The sequence below is a fragment of the Poecilia reticulata genome, chromosome 4 (assembly GCF_904066995.2).
Source record: "Poecilia reticulata chromosome 4, P_reticulata-male-v2, whole genome shotgun sequence".
NCBI classification, from domain to species: domain Eukaryota; kingdom Metazoa; phylum Chordata; class Actinopteri; order Cyprinodontiformes; family Poeciliidae; genus Poecilia; species Poecilia reticulata.
Genome location: NC_088833.1, coordinates 14,041,414 through 14,063,424, shown reverse-complemented (window position 1 = coordinate 14,063,424; position 22,011 = coordinate 14,041,414). Strand labels below are relative to the sequence as shown.

Genomic DNA, 22,011 nt, shown 5'->3' with positions numbered 1-22,011 from the left:
CTCCTTCATGCATGATGAGACGTCTACATCCAGCAGAATGCCTGACAGGATTTTAAACCTAACACCCAACATGGACTCTCTTAAATTACGTCAGTTTCACCATTCCTGGCTTTTTTTTATGGGTAGTTTACATCTTGCGACTTTGTAACTGTTTTTGGGCAGAATTGGTTTCAATACTTGAAGTATGTTAAAAATAGTAAGCAAATTAACTGTTTGAAAACAAAAAATAAACAGAAAAAATGTAATGTATGTAATGTGTAGCAGCTAATATAGGAATTATAACAGCTAATTTCTCTTGTCTGAGTTTTTATTTTGGAACAATAAAATACAAGAAATCAAATCATCGCTTCACGACGACTGTAAAATGTAACGATCACTAAAAGATTTCGTCTTCAAAGATTTCATCTTCAAAAAAGTATGTAGTCACACTTGAAAGGTGATGTGGAAATATTTGTTCAACAGCGTCTGACGTTGAACATAGTGTTCTGTGTAAACTTTCTAAAAATCCAGTCCAGGAGTAAACGTTGCATCATGACAAACAAGTCGAGGTCGTCAAACACGATGTGTGTTCAGCTGTGTCATTTTTCAGTGTCGCCCTATTAGGTAAGTCTGGACACCAGTGAGGAGAACTAATATTCTTTCCCATTTTGTGTTGGGTAAAAAAAGACAGTTCATGCCCAACCATAAATTAAAAGATCGTATAATAATAATGTACTGTGGCAACACTTGATTAAAACCCTTTGCTTGGAGACTAGTATCCAACAGAGACATATTATTTGCTGTCCTCCATTAATGCTAGTGATGCTTGAAAGAAATCTTTAATTATAACTTTGTTCCTGTGTAATTTAGCTCACTGGACTATTTAATTCGATCTGATTCCTTTGGGCTGCTTGAGATTCTTACGCTATGATGAGCTTTTTTATAAAACTACTTCAATTAAATATTTCTATGATGGGTATTATAACATATATAACATGCATTTAATTTTTTTAAATTTTCTTATGAATTAAAAATGTCATTCACAAAGGGATCATGAAACGGAATGCACCTTTTTTTCCATTTTTTTTTTAGAGTTGAGGCCTGTATTTATGCTGCAAGAACAGATACATTAGATGACAAGAACATAGTTCTATCTGGACACTTCCCATTTCACAAGAACTCAAAACTGCAGAAGAGTCATCATAGATCTCTCCCATTGCAGCATCACATTTCTGTACACTTGAAATTTTGGACCATATTTGTCAGACTTCACACAGGAAAACGGGTCCTGCTCACAACATTTCAAGATTTGTCTGTTCACGCTTTCAGAAATGCATGTTATTGTTGCATGTAAATACTGATAAAAAAAAATCTTAAAAACCCGGTGTCCGTCTCTTCTCTGACCTTTTTTTCAGTTCTCATACATCTCACTCAAATTCCTGTATGTCTTAAGCCGTCGCAGTCTACATGCGTTTCTCTTTCCTCCCATGTTTCTCCTGCTTTTTGTCTTCGCTGTTCGTCATAAATGCAGGAACCCGTCCACTGCTTTCTATCAGGCTTTCCGTTTTAGCAGATTACGGGGGTCAAAGCCCATCAACGATGGGTATGAGCTCGGGTGTATTTACACACACGTGTGTGGCCTGAACTGGCTGGCTAAACCAGACCCTGCACTGTTTTCACCCCTTTGCAATAAAATTTCCATCCTAAAGAGTATCTCAGTTGATGGGGAAGTCATTGTTTCTTCATTTGAGGAGATTAATATCTTTTTTCAGTCCAACTAGCCTGGACTTTTCTCTTTGACATCTTAATTAAAATAAAACAAAACAAACAGGATAACTATTTGAACGTTCAAAAATATTAATTTGGTTTTTAAGGATAATTTACATTCTTTGAAATTAGATGTCACTGAGTTTAAACTAGCAAATATGTTATAAATGTTAGATCTTAAAAGGCGGAGTTTCTGAAAACATGTTAAAAATAATCTGGGAAACACATTTTTTCACTATATTTAGAACATACTTTAAGTGCTGTCAAGCCAACATGCATACATATTAGCAACTTGATGTTTGAAAAATCCAGATTCCCAATTGTATCACTCCTAATTGTACATCTTGTTCAACTATGCTTGGTTCCGCAAATGTTGAGCTTAAGTTTCTGTTGCTCCTCTCAGAGTTTGTGGTTTAAGTTTAGGAGCTCTGAAAAAGCAAATTACATTTACAAAGAAAGAAGAGCAATAGTATCTGGAGTCATTTTTATGCTCCGACGACAAAGCTGGTGGTTTGCACACTGGACTTGTGAACGCTCTGCTTCCCAAGAAAAACGAACAAATTAGTTTTGGCTTGTATGATTGTCTTTTTCACTAATTCAACCAGATGTTTTGATTAAGCCATAATACCCAAAGACTCAGTGCTCGAGTGGGCTTTTTTACTAAATGTATTTTGGTTACAAAAAAGGCCAAATGGTATTTTACTTGTACTTGAGGAAAAATATATTGAAGTTGTGTACGTTTGGCTACCTCACCCACATCTGTTGATTACTCACTTCCAGTTTGTTATTCAGCGTGAACAGTAGCAAGTCAAAAGCATGAAGATTCCTGTTAAATTATATCAGTTTAATCGGCAAAGGAACGCTTGTTGGTTATTACTTGGAAGTGGACTTTTGACTGGTCACAATTTGGTTCCATTAAGCACCTCTCATGCCAAATTGGCTTGCAAGAAAAATACTTTGGAAAATGTAAATTTTTTTTCTTGACTTTAAATTCTTGAATATGCAAATATTTGTGGCTAGCTTGCTTCTTTAAACACTAATATCAACATTTTTGTGCTTTTGATTCAGACTCATTATTGACCAAACAGGACTAGTGAAAAGTTTTTTGATTAAAAGAAGTCCTGTACTGATTTAAATCAATTTCAAGTCTCCAAGTTATTTTTGCTTCTGTAAAATTGTTCACAGTATAAGTTTTGCTTCAGTGTTCCAATCCAATTTATTCTGACACAGGACACTTTTATTTACAGTCTTAATTTAAAAGTCAAGATATTCCACAAGGTCTTGGTCTTTATTTTTGCTGTGATTATATAGGAGCCTTATCCGTGGCAACAATTCATTGATGTTTATGTAGGAGAAACAGTAGCAGTTGAGCAAGCGTGTGTTCGTCTCTCCTCAGCTGGAAAGACCGTTTGTTCCTCTTCCAGCTCTTGTTTGCCTTCAGGCTCTATAACAAAGCAGCTTTATTCAAAACTTTTCAACTAATCGCAGGTAAACCTGAGGGAGACGCCTCATTCCAACTTCCTTTGTCCTGGGCCAGCTCTCCTGCAAGGTTGGACTTGTTGTGAGTGAATGGGGCATTGCTCACAAACGGACTGAGGGCATTCTTCATAGTGACTGATTTGTGAAAAATGTAAAACTTGAATTCGGTTGTGGGCTTTCTCATCAAATATAATTAGTTCACGTTTCTCCAACAGTGCGGGGATCAACATGTGCATGTCTTTGTTTTTACAGATTCACTTGCTACAGCTGTACTCGTGTGAAGTAGCTGAGCTGTTTTAAAGAATGGTAATTAAAGTGACCTAAGTTGTCTGAAAAAGTGCGACAGCAAGACTGCATGCCAAATAGTCGTAGAGACATAGTTTTGAAGCAGCGAGGTGCGGTGCCTTGCAGAACGTTTTGGAGGGTTAGAACCACAAAGTACAATGTTTTTTATTGGGTATTTATGTAATAGACTGACGCACTGTTGTGCATAATTGTAGCACCGCAGTAAAAGGATACATAAATGTCACCGTTTATGATGAATAAAAGTGTAAAGTTTTGGCCTGCATTTGTATCCAGCACTACACAACACTAAGCTTTTTACCCAGCCTGCAGACTTACAAGAAAGCCATCGAATGGAATCGGACAAGACAAATGTAGAAACTTCAAATTAGGGATTGACAATTTCTTAAAATATTATTCTGATGCTTTGTGACCATCTTTCCAATAATTATAAAAGTATCATTCAAAACTTTATTTAAATCAACTTTGCTCCACCACAGAAGCTAACATCCACATTTTTTTCTTTTCTCCACTCTTGAGCCAATCAGTGCCAAAGTAAATGAATGCTGCTCATGGATTGTTGCTATGCAAACGGCATCCAATAGCATGTCAGTCAGCATTGTGCCAAGATATTTCAGCTCCCCAAGCTGCTTTCTGTCAAATATTTTAGATATGCTGTACGGAAAAATGTGAGACAAGCCAAATTTAGCTTTGAACAGAAAAATCTCAAAATATCAAACTGCGAATAGATGTGCACCAAAAGAACGAAGAGCTTTTATCACGGTTTTTGCTCCATTTAACAATAAATAATGTGATAATGTGATAATTGCTACCCAATTGCTAATAATAATAATTATAATAATAATAATAATTGCTACCCATTGCTACCCAACTCACTCTAGCAAACTGGCTCAGTAAAATAGACAATAGAAATAGTCAGATTACTCAGATTTTCCATAAAAGTGCCTGGGATACGTGATTGGATGCATGCTAAATGGTTATTTGATCCTACACAGTAGGACTTGTATCTCTGGTAACGGATCAAATTTTGACTGCAAAGAATGATTTCATTTTCTAAGTTGTAGTCTGCATTAGAAAACACTCCAGGAAAGCATTAGCCTGCTGAATGGATTTATTGTAAAGTGGGTGAATTGTCCCAATATTCAGCAGCAGAAACCTTTTTACTGCCTTCTTTCTACAATCATCAACTTTATGACTGTGGAGATAAGGCAGATTTATATTTTCTCTGAGTGAGCTTAATCAGTAGCTGTCACCCGAGTCCTGAAGGCTTATTTGATGCAGACCACGAATGTGGCTGCTATTTACGACACAGAAACATTTACCTGTGGGTCGAGGAGCAAAGTTGGTGGACAAAAAGCTGAAGTTTCACATTTTTTATGCTGACAAGCCAGAACTCTGGTAGTTGGCTCCTTTATGAGCTAATCTGCAGCTTTTTAAAACTCCACTTTTTAGTCTGTGTGTATTTTACGAAGCGTTTATTTCATAGTTTCTTCTGCATTTGTTTAAACATTGTCAGTTGAAGTTGCTCTCGCTGCACACAAATGGAAAGCATGCCCGCAGTCAGGAACACTGTAATTGCTAACAGGCCCTGAGACATATTCTCAGAGGACCTAACCCATTTTTACTTTCGGGATCTCTCTGTTCAATAAGAGCCCAGTTTTGAACGGATTACTCGGCGGTTGTGTAGAAGACCCCCTCCAGCGAAATCTCTGACTGCAGAGCTTTGATGCATATGGCCCAACTTGACATGGAGCAGGGGTCTCGTCTCAGCTTTAACAAGCTTTTTCTGTGCAGACGGGATTTGATGGATGGCGATTTTAAGCGTCAACGATAGTTCCACTTGCTCAACACACAATATGTCTAAATGATAGTACTGTGTGGAGTTTTTACTTCGTCTGCTTCAACTCTGGAAATTGAAGTGACTTTTGACCTGCATTGCTCTAGGAAATTTCTGCCCAGCGGTGATTCTCCTCTTTCCAACACAACCATGTAAAAAAACACAAAGCATTTTCATAAAGATATCAGACGCGTTTCCTGTCCACTGTTAAAACACAGCTTGAGATTTGGTTTATTCTCATTTCAACATTAGCTAATGAAGGTTGAAAATTAAGCACTAAACCTTAAGTTTAATTAATATTGTAAACACACAACAAAGAAACTTTTTTCCTCTGGAAAAAAAAAAGTAATTTAACGCAAAACTTTGAACAAAATTCTATACATTTGTTGTGTTTTAACTGTTACCATATTTCTTTGACTTTGCCAGGATCAGTTTGACAGAATAGGTGCCCAGTGCAAATAATATTTATAAAAATGACTATCGTTGCAGTTTTTATTACAGTTGGGAATAATTGGTATGCACAAAATAGGCCGACACTGAATTGTTCTTAAAAATATCTTGCAATCTCTTTTTTTGTTGTTTTTAGTAAATGAATTGGATATTTGCCTAACTGTTGCAGTTTGAACTCTCTGCTGAAGTTTCATTTGCGAGTCTTTGTGATCTACCATCTTCATGATCTAATGTCCAAAACATAGTAAAACTAATGCTTATTTACAGATAATCAAATGTAGGCCACAGTGGATAAACAGGTGCGATCTGCAGCATTGTTTTTCCAGCAAAAGCTCCCAGAGATGGTACTGTGACCCAAACCGTAGAGAGAGAGAGAGAGGATAAACCCTTGATCTTGTGATAAATGCTTCACTGAATACAGAGGCTTGTTTGCAGCGAGCTGCCAGGACTTTCCTATTAAAGCCTCAAGTGTAACTCTATTACAGTTAACACATTCCAGTGGGCTTTTAATCCAGAAGGAGTCAAAAAGTTGACCCAAATCACTATGGCTTAAAAAAAGTGGTGGAATTGGATACAGAGGCACTTACTGTACTGTGCACTTGAAGATTTCTGTCTTTTTTGCTGCAAGGCTTTGATTATTAATGACACTTTCACCCATTTTTAATACTACTTAAGAGTGCAAAACATCGAAACAAAATAATGTTAACGCAACTGTTTCCCAGCTCTTCTCCATGATGTAAAAAAATATAGAGAAAAAAACCAAAGTTGACCTCATTAGGTTAGGTTACAATGCACTGTCTATCTTGTTGAATATTATTATATAGATTTTGCTGACTGACCAGACCAAAACAGAAATTTTTAGAGGGCATACTTGCCATTACTTTATCCAACCTTTCAGAAAGCGGTAATCATACCTATGGGCATACATGGTGGTGGCAGTGTGATGGTCTAGGGCAGTGGTCCCCAAACTACGGCCCGCGGGCCGGATCCGGCCCGCCTCCACATTTGGTCCGGCCCCCTGAACAATACCAGACAGCAGATTTTTTTTCATATATTGTATTTTTCGGTTTATATGTGGATTTTTCTTCAACCACCAGGGGGCTCTTGAGCAGGAAGTGTGTCCTGTAGACTGTGGGTGTTTTGTTTTGCATGGCACATTGCTGCCATTTGTTGGACTTTTAGGGAACTGCTTGACTTTTATGTTATTTAATCAGTACGGTTGTTTGGTAGCGGTAGAGCAGATGAACACGTGTCTGTTATGAACGCCGCATTCCAGGTCGAGTTCTTCGAAGCAATGCCTGTAAGTAGCAGCTTATACTTCAAAATGAGCCTTTATGTTAACATATGAGGAATTCATATGTTAAAGTTACTTTTCCTCAATGGAATATATATATACTAGTCAGTATATACGTCCCCCTCTGCCCCCCGTCAACAATTTTCAGCAGCGCAGGTGATAAACGTGTAACACTTTTTCTGTTACAAACTGACTCTGGCCCCCACCAGAGAAGGGAAGAGTTATGTGGCCCTCACAGGAAAAAGTTTGGGGACCCCTGGTCTAGGGCTACTTTGCTTTTTCAGGACATGGAGGACCTGCATGTAATTGCTGAAAAAAATAGTGTTTTCTTATCAGAAAATACTGAAGGAAAATGTCCAACAATCAGTTTGTGATCAGTTTGTTTGGCTTAGGAGGCAAAATTCAAAGTAAATCAGTAATTCCACCTCTGAAAGAATGTTTTGGAGTGGCCTAGTCAAAGTGTGGACTTAAATGGTTATTAAACAGGCTGGTTTTGCTTGAGAACCCTGAATTGAAATAATTTGGCAAAGAGGAGTGGACAGAGTTGACCAAAATTCTTCCACAGTGTTGTTGGAGACTAATTGCATGTCATCGCACTTGATACCAGTTATTTCCCCCAAGGGTGGCACAACCAGTTCTTAGGTTTAGGAGGCCTTTTATTACCTTTATTACCTTTTATTCAGGTTGTCTTTGCGTGGTGTTAAAACATGTTTGACCTGAAACATTGAAAAGGACAAAATAAGAAGACTAAAGGGGAAAATACTCTTTCACTTTTCAATATTTAAGCTAACACCTCAAGAACTGCTATTTCAAGCTGGAGACCCCCCACTGTTCTGTAGGAGTTCGATGATCATGTTACTCTGTAGCTCCTTTAGGGTTGCTCCAGGAGCAACGGAGTTTGCTCAGAAGCCATCATAAAACTTCCTTGCTGGTCATTATTTTAGCCCCTAATCAGGCTGAAATAACTGGGGCTTCCATAAACGGATTAAATGAACAGGAATGGGTAAAGTCTTATCCTTGCCGGAATGAAACCCTGCATATTCTCCTCATCCGGTTCTGCGCTTACCGGAGTCTTATACACATGCTGGTCTGCTTCCAGTGTCGGGACACGGTTGCATGTCAGTTTAGTGATTCAGTTCCAGACGCCTGAGGCCTTTTTCTGAGGAAGCTTGGTGACAGCAGACACACCTACTAACCAGGACTGTGATTTAGCTGTAGGAAAAATCACATTTTACAGCTGCATGTCCTAGTTTGTTCAGTATTTGCTGTTTCTGGATTAGTCATTATGTGGAGGACACTGAATATTGAAAAGATGGCCTGTTGAAGGAGAGCAACAAACTTTCAGCATCCATGTTGCTGCAGCAGGCATGAAGTCTTTTGTGTTTTCTGTGAATTTTAACTCAGTGGTGGAGATCAAAATGTAAAAAAAAAAAAAACATTCAATTTTACATCAAAATGAAACATTTTTATTTCTAACAAGTTCCTGTTTTTATTTCTAGATAAATATCAATCTTGAATTTTTTGTTTTAAAAGGAGTAGGAAAAAGCTGCTGCTTAAGTCCTATCCCCAATTAACTCGTCATTGTGCATAATACATGCAAGATAATAGTAAACATTTTACAATTGCACTTTCTGTAGGGTTATGGAAAGGTTACAAAGTGAAATGTCTCTTGACCACAGCTTTTTGACCATTTCTATTGATTTATTACAGTATTGATTGGTTACATTTCAACATTTTCCATTTGAAGAGCTTGAAAAATAAACGGGAACGTACTTGATATATTAAAAATATAACTTAATTGAATATTTCATAAATTAAGTTTATCTACTGCCATAAAGCTTCAACCTTTCAGAAATAAGTTTCTAAACTTGAGCAGTTGGTCTTCTGTTGACTTGATGTAATTGATGTGGATAGATGTGAACATGTGAAGGATTTCCAGGCTTCTAAACTACTGCTCCATTGTTTTCAGATGGGATGATCATTAGTTGAACAGAGTGTTCAGGGGTCGTCTCGGTGGAGTGCTGGGGTCACGCTCTTGTTTACTTTTTCTGCTACTTAAAACAGAGAGGTTCTCTGTAGCTCCTAATAAAATCCTACTAGCGGGTAGTTTTCGGTTTACCCTGGCAACTACCACGCAATAATATCAGCCTGTTCTCTTTGATTCATGTTTTTTTTGGGGGGGAAAAAGAAGCAAACGGTGAATAGAGGGTACTAAGATATTAAATGTTTCTATAAAAATGTTATGGATAAATTGGCTTGAATTATATTTTATAGAGAATTTTCATTAAATGGGAACTTCAGAGAAGTCATAACTGCTTTTCACTTTTTATGTTCCTGCTGATTGGGACCTCTACTGCCCCCATCTGGTGGAACTGCTGAACTGTGTGCCTTTAATCAATTTGAGCGAAAATAGAGCTGTTTGCATCTGTAAGAGAACAATAGTGAGTCGTCAGCCCCCATCCTCCAGTTATTGTTTTGAAATACAAAGAGAGGGGGGAGAAGTAAGCCCCAAGCCTTGATTTACTCAGCTGCCTCCCCCACAGTGCCTGTTTGTGGGCTTTAGGGATCGGGGACGTGTGCTGGTTCGTCTGGTTTTAATGAAAAACACATTGTGTTTCTGAAACTACAAGCCAATCATGTAAGGTAATGCAATCATTGAGAGGGTTAGGAGATACTTTGCATGTGTATCATGAAGTGTGGCAGCACATAAAGATAAAGGATGATTAAATCAGACTTTGGGTATATAGTTAGCTAGCTGTGTGTTGTCCCAGCGTGAGGGCTGCTCAGCTGCAGATGTTCGTGTCCTGAGCTGGTGACTTTCCTGTGAAGAGAGGACCCGTGCAAATGGCCTGCAGGAGATGTCGACGAGGAGGGTAACTCAGCAAGTGGTTCTTATATAAACCACCACATGTCTTCCTCATTGAATTAAATGTACAATTTACTGTTTTTCTTGGACACCAAAGAGGAGCGTTCTTTTCTTTCCTTCTAACATTTTCTGTAACTCCTTCTGGACACATCTCTAAGTTGCTTAACTTGTTAATCTGATTCAACCTGCATACCTTTTGTGTTTTGTTATTGATGAAAACACATTCCAGCAAGAGCTTGTGGACATTCCCTCTCGTTGCTTGTCCCAGATGTGTATGTGTCTTCTTCAAAGGGAGGAATGTCTTCTGCTTTGTGTGTTCACCACAAATCTTGATCGAGACACTTGTGAAATTCAGCTCTTTTACCTCATTGTGTGTTTTAAGTGAAGTTGAGCCTTCTCTAGAGAGAGATTTTTCACTTGCAGAAAGGAAAGTCAAGGGGAAGCAAAGATGGTCATAATGAGACAGTGGACATAGAGCAACACCACATTCTTTGTCTATAAAATATGTTGTATAGGTATGAAAAATAGAGTGTGGAAAATGTTTGTATTTCTAGACAATCTCTTCTATCACAAGGTGAAAAATTCTATGCATATTCTGACGTTGCAGGTTCTAGATTTAAATCGGCTGTACTGTGACGCTGTTGCCTAACAGCATGAAGGTCCTGGGTTTGAATCCCTGCCTGGGGTTTTCATGACTGGAGTTTGCATGTTCTCCCAGTTATATTGCCCTTAGGTGTGTGCACTGTTTGTCCAGTGTGTTTCTGTGGTGATCTGTCCAGGGTGTACCTCGCCTCTGACCCATTTGAGATAAGCACCAGTCCAACTCTTCCAACCCTACATGGACAACTGGGTGTATACCAGTTGTCTAAACTCCAGTCCTCAAGAACCGGTGTCCTGCAACTTTTATGCGTTTTTTTCTGCTTTAGCACACCTGGCTCCAATGTTAGCTCATTAGCAGGGCTTGACTGCATGCTAGTGAGGCAGTTCAATCATTTAATCCAAGCGTGTAGAAGGACAAGGGACACGTCTGAAAGTTGTTGGATGCTGGCACTTGACACCACTGGTGTAGAGACAATGGATGGGTAGCTTTAAATCAATTGACCTGGTTGAAACATTTTCCATTAGCTTTTATTTGTATAATTTCAAAAATGGTGAAAAAGGAAAGAAGACCTAGGAAGAAGATGACCTAGAAACTTGAGTAATGCCATGCAGGAAGCAGAAAAAGCCTCCAGGTTGTAGGGGAAAATGGATACTTTAGTTACTAAAACAGTATCAACATGTCTGTTACACAAACAGGCTCAGCTTGACTAGCGCTGCCTCTACATGCAAAGCATTGCCTCGTCTTTTTTTTTTTTTCTTGTTAAATTATCACCGAGCCTTTTGAATGAGTCGTGCTGTACCTCTGGAGGCTTTTTGGCACACGGTGGCAGTGGATGTATTCGTTCAACTGCTGAAGCGAGCAGGGAAGGAGGAGCGCCTGGCTGGACTCCGCCTCCCTTCGCTCTCGCCATGTGATCCAGCGGGGTTTTAAGAAACTCTCACTTCGTGTTCAAACCACACTCGTTCGTGTTTTGAACCTCGCTCGGTTGTAAACCTTTTAATAAACCACTATCTGAAGAAGCAGAAACATGCGCTGCATGATGAGCTACAGTCTTCCCTGCTCGCCGGTAACGACTTCAACGCATTCAGGCAGGCTGAGACCTTACAGAGCCAGATGTGTCAGGTAAATAATCCCGCTTTTACCTCCATGTGGTAAACTTTTTTACAATTACTTTTAAACTCCTGTTACGCATCTCTCGCTCTCAGTCGGCTCCTGTTGCTCTCCGTTTAAGCCATGTGCTTTGTGTGTTTGAACAGCAGCCTGGTTTGTGTCTGGTTTGGGACACGTACTCCCAATTTTCGCTTCAAATTATGGCATCACTTTGCGTGGTTTTCATTTGCGGTCTGGGGGCTCCACGCGGAGCTGTACGTGCCCTCCTGCACGCGGGACGTAAATAGATAATGGATTCTATAGATGACCATGTGACCCCTTCGTCCCCTTTAAGCGATACTGATACACATGAATTTAAACGTTTTTCATAATGAAAGTGATCAAGGTTGTAGCTGCTGCATTGCATTTGAGAAGTTTGCCTTCGCACGTGCCTGTATTTAGTTGTTTATATTACATTTCAGTAGCGTTACATTGTATTTTCTCTCATCGTACTCTTCAGATTTTTTTCCTTATTTTCCATTGGCTCTCTATTTACACCTTTTTTAAAAGCAACTCTTGTCCTTGCTTTCAAGCTACAGGATTGTGCAACCACAAAAATATCTGCCTCCACGACCAACGGGTCCCTTACGTTGCTATTGTGATTGAGGGGAAAAGTCGAAATGTGGCCTGTTGTTTTTATGAGGCTGTTGTTTTTGAGGTTTCGCGAGGTCATGATGTGGTGTTTATACAGGGGAAGTATTTAAGGCTCAATAGAGGTATTGCGCTTCAATAAAATGACCTGAAGACTTCCTGCTAATACTGTAATGCCTGTTTACAGGGAACGGAAAATTATAGATTTAACAGATTTTTTTTCCCTCGTCCTCCCCACCCCCCTCACATGCATAAGATATGCTTCATTATGGATTGAGGCTTGTCTCCAGACACATAGCTTTTGGGTATCTACTTTATCTAGAAGTGCTTACTGCTGCAAAAAAATACTTGTTTTTAATATTCTTTTGTTGCCTGTAAATTTACTGTTTTCATTTCCTCCATCCCCATAAATAATAGTAATAAAAAAAACATCCTTTAGACTCGCTTTTGTCAGAGTTCAAAGGTTCATCATCCATTTGGGAGATTTTATTTTAATCAAGGATGTCTGGACTGAGCAAATTTTAGATGGTGAACTCTTCACCTCTAGCCTCAATCTGTTTTTCTTTTTACTAAATTCTCCAGTGGCACTGAAATATTTCAAAGTATTGTTAAAACTCACTGTATTGTCACTACAAATATTAAGTGCTCTGAAACCTGAACTGTGACAGTCTTATTGTTCACATGATGTTGCTTTTACTGCTTACCTGTATTGGCCTCCAGATTTATGACTTTTGCTCCAGGAAGTGGTTATGACATGTCTTAATGTTATTAGTGAATATGAAATATTTGATAGGAATCTGAAGCGCATGACAAATGCTGAATAGTCGTCTTATCTCTCCATCTTTCTCTCCACAGTGCATCTGGTGCCAACGTGGTCGCCATCGATAACAAGATTGAGCAGGCCATGGTAATTTTTCTTTATTTCTGCATTTCAACACACAAACTAACAAGGTCAGGCTGCACAGGTTTCCTGTTGTGGCTCAACAATAATTACATTTTCCATTAAAGCTTTTCCGCTGTTAAGTTGGATCATAAAACTGACTTTTGGGCTGCAGTTTGAACTGTTTTATCAGTCGGCATTGATTAGAAACGATAAGTAATCACACGTAGAAGGTGCCTGAGCAGTAAACTTGTTTCTAAAAATGGATCAGAGATCACTGCTTTGACTCAGATATCAGGAATGTGTTTTGTTTGTATTTGCTGTATGCTAATGTCTTTTTTTTTTTTTTCTTCTCAGGACTTGGTGAAAAGCCACCTGATGTATGCTGTCCGTGAGGAGGTGGAGGTGCTGAAGGAGCAGATCAAGGAGCTGTACGAGAGAAACTCTGTGCTGGAGCGTGAGAATGCCGTGCTGAAGTCGCTGGCTAACACGCAGCAGCTCAGCCAGCTGTCCAACCAGCTCAGTTGCCTTTCGCCGCCGCTGCAGCTGCAGCTGCACCAGCCCCCGTTCATCAAAAACAGCACCCATTCCCTGGTTCACCATGAGGGAAGCCAGGGCGTCTCCTATCAGCCAAACATCACCTCGGCGTGAACCCCCTTACCCTCCCTTTTTTCCCCCTTTTTAACCCGTGTTTAAAGACACGCCTCCCACAGACAGGAGCAGAATGTCCTCGTTGGGGAAAGACATCAACAAACTGTCCTCTCAGCCCTTAAGCAAAAGGCTCGGCTCTGCTCGGTGCATTTGCATGCATTGCTGCCATTGCAGGGCCCTCACATTAAGACATTTACCAACACTTAGTCTTATTGTGTCCTGTGTTTGGCGGCACGTGAGCCGTAAAACTGAATGTTGTCCTTGAGCAGGAGACGAGGGATGGGAGGGGGGGTTCACGAGCTTGGTGAGTTTAAACTGTTGGGACAAACAGTGCTGGAAGACGGTGTTGCAACAGCAGTCCTGCAAAGAATATGTAAAATGAAACTGAAACTGTCCTCCAAGTGTCCACTTCCCCACAACACTCCAGGGCTGGAAGAGGAGAAGGCCAGACGTGGCGCTGGTCGGAATGAGCAAAAAAAAAAGAATACGTCCTCGTTGAGTGGAGGAGGACGAGATCGGCCGTCTCTACTCCATCAGAGCGAGACGAGAACCTCTGCTTTTTAAAAATACATGTATGCTGCATCGAATGCTTGTTTTCTCAAAGCCTCTGTACTTTGACATGAATCGTAATAAATACTCATTAGTTGTTGAGTTTTAGCAATTCATTTATTTATTTCAGGGCTGCTATTTTCATAATGTAAAATGAACAATGTCATGAAGTTACAAATTCAAAATGACTTTAGTTTTTTTTGGGTATTTTAACATCTGTCGGATATAACAGCTTCTGGTTTTCCAACGTAAATAAGTAGGCAATAAGTTCCTTGGTTGAAATTGTTCTCAAGAACTGGTAACACTACAGGTTAGATCTTATGAGGTGAAATCCAGGTTGAATGTATATTTTGTAAAGTATTAAAAACATGGAGGGTTTGTACAGGACAATACCTGTTATGATATAGCATATGTGATGGGATGTTTCAGTAAAGAAATTAATTTACTTTTTGGCTTTTTTTTCTGTTGACAAAAACAAATTTTGGGGTTTATTTTTTTTTGGGGGGGGAAGAGATGAAAAGCTGTGAAAATTGTTCAACCTACTTTATAACCAAAGACTCAAACTGTGTTAAGTCATTTTCATTTTTATTAAATGCACATGTTTTTTTCTAACTCCTTTATGGTTTTAAAAAAAAATTTAAAAAAATTATTTTGTGGGTTTGGATGTTCTGCATGATCTGTAACCAGACCACCTTTTTACCTCATGTTTTTTTTATTTTATTTTTTTTTTTTTTAGATCCAGCAATCTTATTTTCTGTCAAGTCTGTGAATGATTGTTAGACAATTTGTGAACGAGAATGGGAACTGTGAGCAGAAGGGGTGGAGTAAGTAAGTAAAATGTTTGACGCAAAAGGTTTGTGGCGGCAAAATAAACAAAGGCTGGAGATGTGTTTTTGTTCAGCGATGAAGGGAGGAAACCTTGTGCGTAAGATGTAAGGAGTCATCTTTGTTCTCATGTTGAATCCGATGTTCGGAGGAAAGCTGTTGGCACAATTTCATCTGCAAAGTGCAGCACTTTGCATACAAAGACCAGAGAGCAATATTCGTGGAAACTTAAAACATTTCACACTTTAAAGCCGCTGGGCTTATTATGGGATGTCCTGTCTGTTTCACGTCTCTGTGCCTCTGGTGCCGATGCCTTCAGTCGGCGGGCCGCTTGGTCCATTTCTGTGGCTTAGAACCAAACCAAGCTGCTTTTAAATGTACAATCAGACATCTTTTTTTATATGTCTTTCTTTCCCCTCTGCCCCCCCTCTTATTTTTTTGTTCATTTGAAGGAGACGCCGTGTACATGCTAGATGTACTGTATGAAAGTGATCACTGAGCCTTGGAGAAAATATCAAAACAAATGCCCTTGTAATGTGCTGTTAAAGAAAATTTTAGTTTTCATTCAGAAATAAATGACTTGTTTTACCACATTGTGCTGTCGGTGTATTTATTAAGGCTTCAGTTTTAACATACTGGAGTTTCTCTCCAGTATTGATCTTTGACGTCAGACGTGCCCTGACTGTAAACAGTGGGATGTGCAAACATAAACATGACAAACCCTGCAGATAAAGTTATGTTTTATTGGTCTGTGACATAAACACTTATTTAGAAACACCAAGAGGTTCTTTTTTTTCTGTAGTTTTTCTGGATTTCATCCCCTTAGCTAGATGTTTTATTGTGAAGAATCTTGATCAGGATTTGATCAGGATTCCCCATTAGTTTCACATTTTCACTATTTAGCACTTTGCACCCAGAAAGCAGGCTTACAAATTCCGGATTTCCTATAAAGAATTAGCAGGAGGACCCTTCAGCTTTAATCTGCTCTCTTGTGTAACAGGTTTTAGTTCTGGATTTAGGCGGTGCAGACATTTTCTACCTTTTATGAAAAGTTTAATACATTCAAATTGGATAAAAGTTCAATTTTACTTATAAAGCTCTTTACAAGTGACTGCTGTTGACTAAAACACTGAATATAAAATTGCAATAGAGAGCAACAAGATATAAAAAACAAGATGGAAAGACCCCTAAAACATAAAAATACAGAGATCTTTTTCTAGAACCGAATCTTACTCTAGACTAAACATTAGCTGCAGTGTTTCCTTTTCAGGTTTTGTGTCTCTTCATCTCCAGCTATTCAAGGCCTTCTTCTCCCAGACTGTTTCTACAGTAGCTTCCTGTTAGCCGGGACTTTTTCTCACCTGCTGCTGTCGCATACCTGCTTCCTTCTATTTTCAGAGCAGTCATTGCCCAGGGATTTGTCATCTATCTATATATATATATATATATATATATATATATATATATATATACTGCTCAAAAAAAATAAATGGAACACTTAAACAATACAATATAACTCCAAGTAAATCAAACTTCTGTGAAATCAAACTGTCCACTTAGGAAGCAACACTGATTGACAACGGGGACCCTCGTCGGGTCAATCAGTGTTGCTTCCTAAGTGGACGGTTTGATTTCACAGAAGTTTGATTTACTTGGAGTTATATTGTGTTGTTTAAGTGTTCCCTTTATTTTTTTGAGCAGTATTATATATATATATATATATATATATATATATATATATTTTTTTTTTATTTTTTATTTTTTTTTTGTTGTTTGTTTTGTTTTGAGCTTGTGTCATGTAGGTGTTATGTCCTAACTCTAAAACTGTAATCATAAACTCCCAAAAATTACATAACAGTCTTGTCGCAACAATAAATAGAACTGAGAATATATTTTTTATGATCCCTACTGAACATTAAAAATAATTATACCCACAGAGGAGGTGAAGCCTCCTCTAAATTCCTCATAGCTGAATTCTGATAATGTTCCTGGGAATCTGATCCGATTGTTGGTTAGGAGGAACTTACTTGTTTAGCCCTGAAGGAAGTAGTTACCTGTTTTCCTTAGAGATGAGCGATATTCTTTAGTTTTTTTTCCCTCCTGTTGTTACAGAGGGAGAAGGAAGATGACATCAGAGCATGCAGAGGTACGTGTTAAAACCTAGATGACACCATCCTCAGCCACTTGTCAGCTACGTGTCGACTCGCACATGAATCAGAGTGTAAACACAAATCAGATTTCTCATTTTCTCTGTTTTAATGAATGCTGGCTAATGTTAACACCTGGCTTTAACATATTTTATTAGGACTTTATGTGTTAGATCGAGACATAGTGAGTAACTATCACAGACAATGATTAATGAGTTTCAACATTTTACAAATAACAATCTCAAAAGTGGATAAGTATAAAAATAATAAAGCTTGGTTAAACAATTAACCTGATAAAGCTTCTGAAGTCTACAATCAATATTTCAAGAGAGACGTGGTAAGGTGGCAGCAATGTTTACAGCTATAAGCATTTATATTAAAGTATTTTCTTTTCTCTGATATCCTGGCGAAATCAGTTGCCTACAGTCCACAGTTTTGGTGGAGAACATTAGGGAACAAATAGCAAAATGAATACCAATGAACACAACAGACTGGTCATAGATGCACAGGGTGAGAGATTAAAATCAGGGTTATCTAAGAAAGCAACAACCCAAGCTTTGAACATTTCGCAGAGCGCTGATCAATCCATCATTTCAGAGTGGAAACAATATGCTACAAACCTACATAAACACACTAACACATGTCTGACCACTTAAACTGACAGACTCGGCAACGAGGCCATTAATCAGAGAAGCAGCCTGGTGGGTTCTGGTAACATTAGAAGAGCTGCAGAGATCCACAGCTCAGGTGAGGGAATCTGTTAACTACTCGTCGTGCGCCGCAAAATCTGTTCACATGAACTTCTGTTTGCAATTTGCAGCAAGCAAACTAAAATTAAATCAAATGAACTGTAACTAAAATTAAACCTGTTTCTTGTATGCCTGTATGTGGAGTAAAGTTAACGTGGTGGTGGCAGCACCAGGCTGTAGGTTTTTTTTTTTATCAACAGGGAGAGAAAAGCTGGCCATAGTTGATTGATAAGATGCATGCGGGACAATACTGCAATAAAGAGGTTGCACAAGAAGTCTACACATCCACCCAGAGCTAGAACGGACTGGTTCAGATCGAGTCATATTCATGTGTCAGAATGTTCCAGTCAAAGTCCAGATCTAATTTCAATTAAAAATGCACCTCCCTTTCAAATTTGAACTGTAAAAATACTTATGCAAGGCACAAAAACTGTAAAAGATATTTTATAGGATAATTTTGAATTATCCTATTAATAATTATAATCATCCTATGATGCTGTTTGGTTTTTGCAACTTGGCTTTGAATAGAAATATGTCCACCTGTATACAGTCAGACATAAGAGCATGATAGTTCAGAATATTCTGCATCTAATTATCTGCATGTTTATGTTTGGGTGCAAGCAGCTCCAACACTAAAGATGACGTTAGTCATTCACCCCTAGCACTTATTACGCAGTTTTCTGTTATGAGCAAAAACTGTCATTACTGTCAGGAGGGTGAGAACATTTTCCCAAAACAATAAGTTTTTAAAAGAATGTACAGTTCCTTATAATCCAGTTCTAAAGTCCTTACAATGGATCCCTGGAGCTCAGAAAACAGATATTAAAATACTTATTTTAGTTTATAAATCACTGAACGGCTTAGCACCAAAATAGATAAAAAAATCTGTTGTTGTATCAACCTTCCAGATCACTCAGGTCTTCTGGTTCTAATCTACTTTTCATCCCCAGAACCAGAACCAAACATGAAGAAGCAGCATTCAGTTTTTATGCTCCATTAATCTTGAACAAACGTACAGAAAACTACAAAACTGCTTAAAAATCTGAGTTCCTTTAAATCGATGCTAAAAGCCCTTTGTGTACAGTTGCAACCGGAACATCATAAAGTGTAGTTTGTTTTTTCATCCTGTCCTCATTTCCTTTTACATTACCACTACAATGTAATAATTCTTTTTGCTGGTGTGTTATTTTATTTTCCCACTATTCATATAAAGCACTTTGAATTGCCTTGTTGCTGAAAATGTGCCACACGAACAAAAATTGACTTTCATTAAAATATATATTGCTTAATTTTAGTTGCAGGCAGTGCAGAAGTGGCAATATCCTGAAATATTAGGTAAAAATATGAAACTATACAATAAAAATGACTTAAAAGTCCACCCTGAATGTCAACCATACCTGTAAATTTAGAGCAGAATTTGTTTGTCTGAAGCATTGAGATGCACGATCATAAATCTATTTGCTCTTGAATATTGAGAAGATCAGCTTCCCTGGAATCCAGGCTCCTGTGTTTACAGGTGCTGCCATGTCATGTGAATCCAATTTCCCCCTCTCTCTCTTTTACAAAGTTACATTTAATCTGATCATCTTGCATTTAGATCCAATCAAAGGAGGAATGAGCCTCAAGGCTATTTTTTGCGCCGGTGTTTCTACTGACCTATGGATGGCCTTCTAGATTCTATGGATGATGTTTTGCTTATTTTATTGAGTTTATTGCTATTTTGCTTTGGAATCATCCAGTAGGCTTTTATTTTCACTGAGTCCTTTCCTTTGTTCACATTGTCTGGGTTTGACTGATTAATTCAGTTTTTGTTACATAACAAGAGAGCCTCAGGAAACCAGAACATTTTATTCTGCAGATGACATTTAATTGAATTAAATCCAGTTCGGTTTTTCTGACACACTCCTAAATCACAGATCCCATCTTGGCATAAAAGTGAAATCCAGAGCTCCACTTCAAACAAGCACTTGTTCGCCGTCAAGTCCTGAGGCAGCATTCTGCTTGGAGCAACGGGAAGAAGGAGAACTGAACTGCACAATGCACTGAGAACGGAGCCGTTCTGTAACTTGATTAAACAGCATGCTTTGCCTCATTTGGGGTTACGAAGACCCGGTTGTGTCAACCTTCCGCCACAATCCCAACTGTGAAAGAGCAAACTCCAAGAGCAGCGTTATCGGGCTCTGAACAGCACTCTGTCATAAACTATTAAGTGGCAGGCCTTCCTTTTCACATACTTTCCACAGATCAAGTGTGTTCATGCTGCGGCACTTCACAGTTATGAGTCACTTAAGCCCCATTAGCGTTGCGCAAGGTTAGGGGAGGGTGTTTTTTTAACGTCACCATGAGCAAAGTGCTTCAGTATATTTAATACCATGAATGAATGAATGTTTCGCTGCCCTACAGCTTTATTCTGTCTTTGTCTCGACATGTTCTGGCTCCTGAAGCTCATTTTTCATATGTGACACATTAAACACCGCTGGCAGACAATACAAATCTGTCTTTTGTGTAATATCAATTGATCTGGAGCAAAATATATAAAAGATTTATGGCATTAGTTTTCAGCCCAGAAAAAAAACGTTTTGTTACATAATTTGAACACAGTTCCTGAGAGATTGCAAAGAGTGATTGTAAAGCAGTAAGGAGTCTCTGGTTTCATGTGATGTCGTAGAAGACAATGGAAGGCTTAGTCAATCCAGGAATTCGTCATTTGTGCTGCTGACATTGTTCTGTGTCATAAATACATGAGTTCATGTGTGTTTTATGCAAGCACAGACACTCATTCGGTCATATGCAGTCTCGCCTAATAAACATCCTGTAAAAGAAATTACATCCTCTCTTTCAACTGTGTCCTTATTCTTTATCTTCTTATATTAATTCTGACCTCAAGTGTGTAAAAGCACGTTCTGCAATTATTTACTAGAAAAAAAACAACAGAAAAGCAACATATGATCCAATAGCTTATCATGGAAATGATGGGAAGTTATAAATCTCTGTTATTCTTTACCTCTTTGTTATGGAGGATTTTAGGGCAGCTCTTCCTTACAATATAGCTTAACTGCTTTCATGACCTGGTTTTAGTTCAAACTTTGGTCACGGTCTTCTCACAGAACTCATCACTACCTACTCCGCAGTTGTGCAATTGCTCCATTTTATTCTTATCACAAGATGTACTGTAAGGTCATTGCTGATCTTTTTTTGCTTTTGACATTGTGCTAACACACCTGTGTGCTTCAGAGCTGAAAACTGCTTTCAGTATTTTAATTGAACTTTCCCTTCAGATCCTATAGGAGCAACAGGGCTGTCTTGTTTGTCCACACACAACTTTTCTATTTTGATTTAGTTAAAAATAATGAGAACGGGGAGCCTGTTGTGTGGTTTTTGAGGTTAGGCTTGGTAAAGAACAGGTGATTTTTAATATGTGTCAATGACCTAAAAACCAAAGAGAATGGTGTCTTCTTTTTATTGTAGCGGTATAATAAATATAAACCGTTTGGTTCTGACACACCACTGCCATCTAACGATAGAAATACGTTTTTTCTTAAGCCAAACAGTTTGGTTCTGTTCAGCACAATGGCGCCTTCACGTGGACGTAATATAGTAGCAACCTTTCTGAGGTGAATTAAAAATCAAACAAACCAACCAACAAACAAACAAAAAGGAAACATACCGACTTTTCTATGTTCTCAGAAAAAATAAATCTATGAGTTCACTTGATGGATCTAGTGTAAAGAAACGTTGCAACATTTTTCGTTTTCACAATTTGACATTCAAAAGACAAAGTAAAACAAAATTCATAAATAGCACAAAACAGCTGTGTTGCATCATGGAGTTTTCTTTAAGTAATCTTTTTCAATCATGATAAATTAAATAGTTTTGTAAGAAGCATAAATTACA

General features: G+C 38.4%; 1 protein-coding gene across 1 annotated transcript in view; it reads left to right on the top strand.

Moving 5' to 3' along the window:
- The window catches only part of tsc22d2 (TSC22 domain family 2), a 39,205-nt gene extending 23,391 nt beyond the window's left edge, over positions 1-15,814 (top strand). The window contains exons 2-3 of the mRNA XM_008406829.3: positions 13,172-13,223; positions 13,554-15,814. Of these exons, the coding sequence (XP_008405051.1) occupies positions 13,172-13,223; positions 13,554-13,847 (346 nt within the window). The 3' untranslated portion in view covers positions 13,848-15,814. The remainder of the gene's footprint in view (positions 1-13,171; positions 13,224-13,553) is intronic.
- The last annotated feature ends 6,197 nt before the right edge of the window (positions 15,815-22,011 follow it).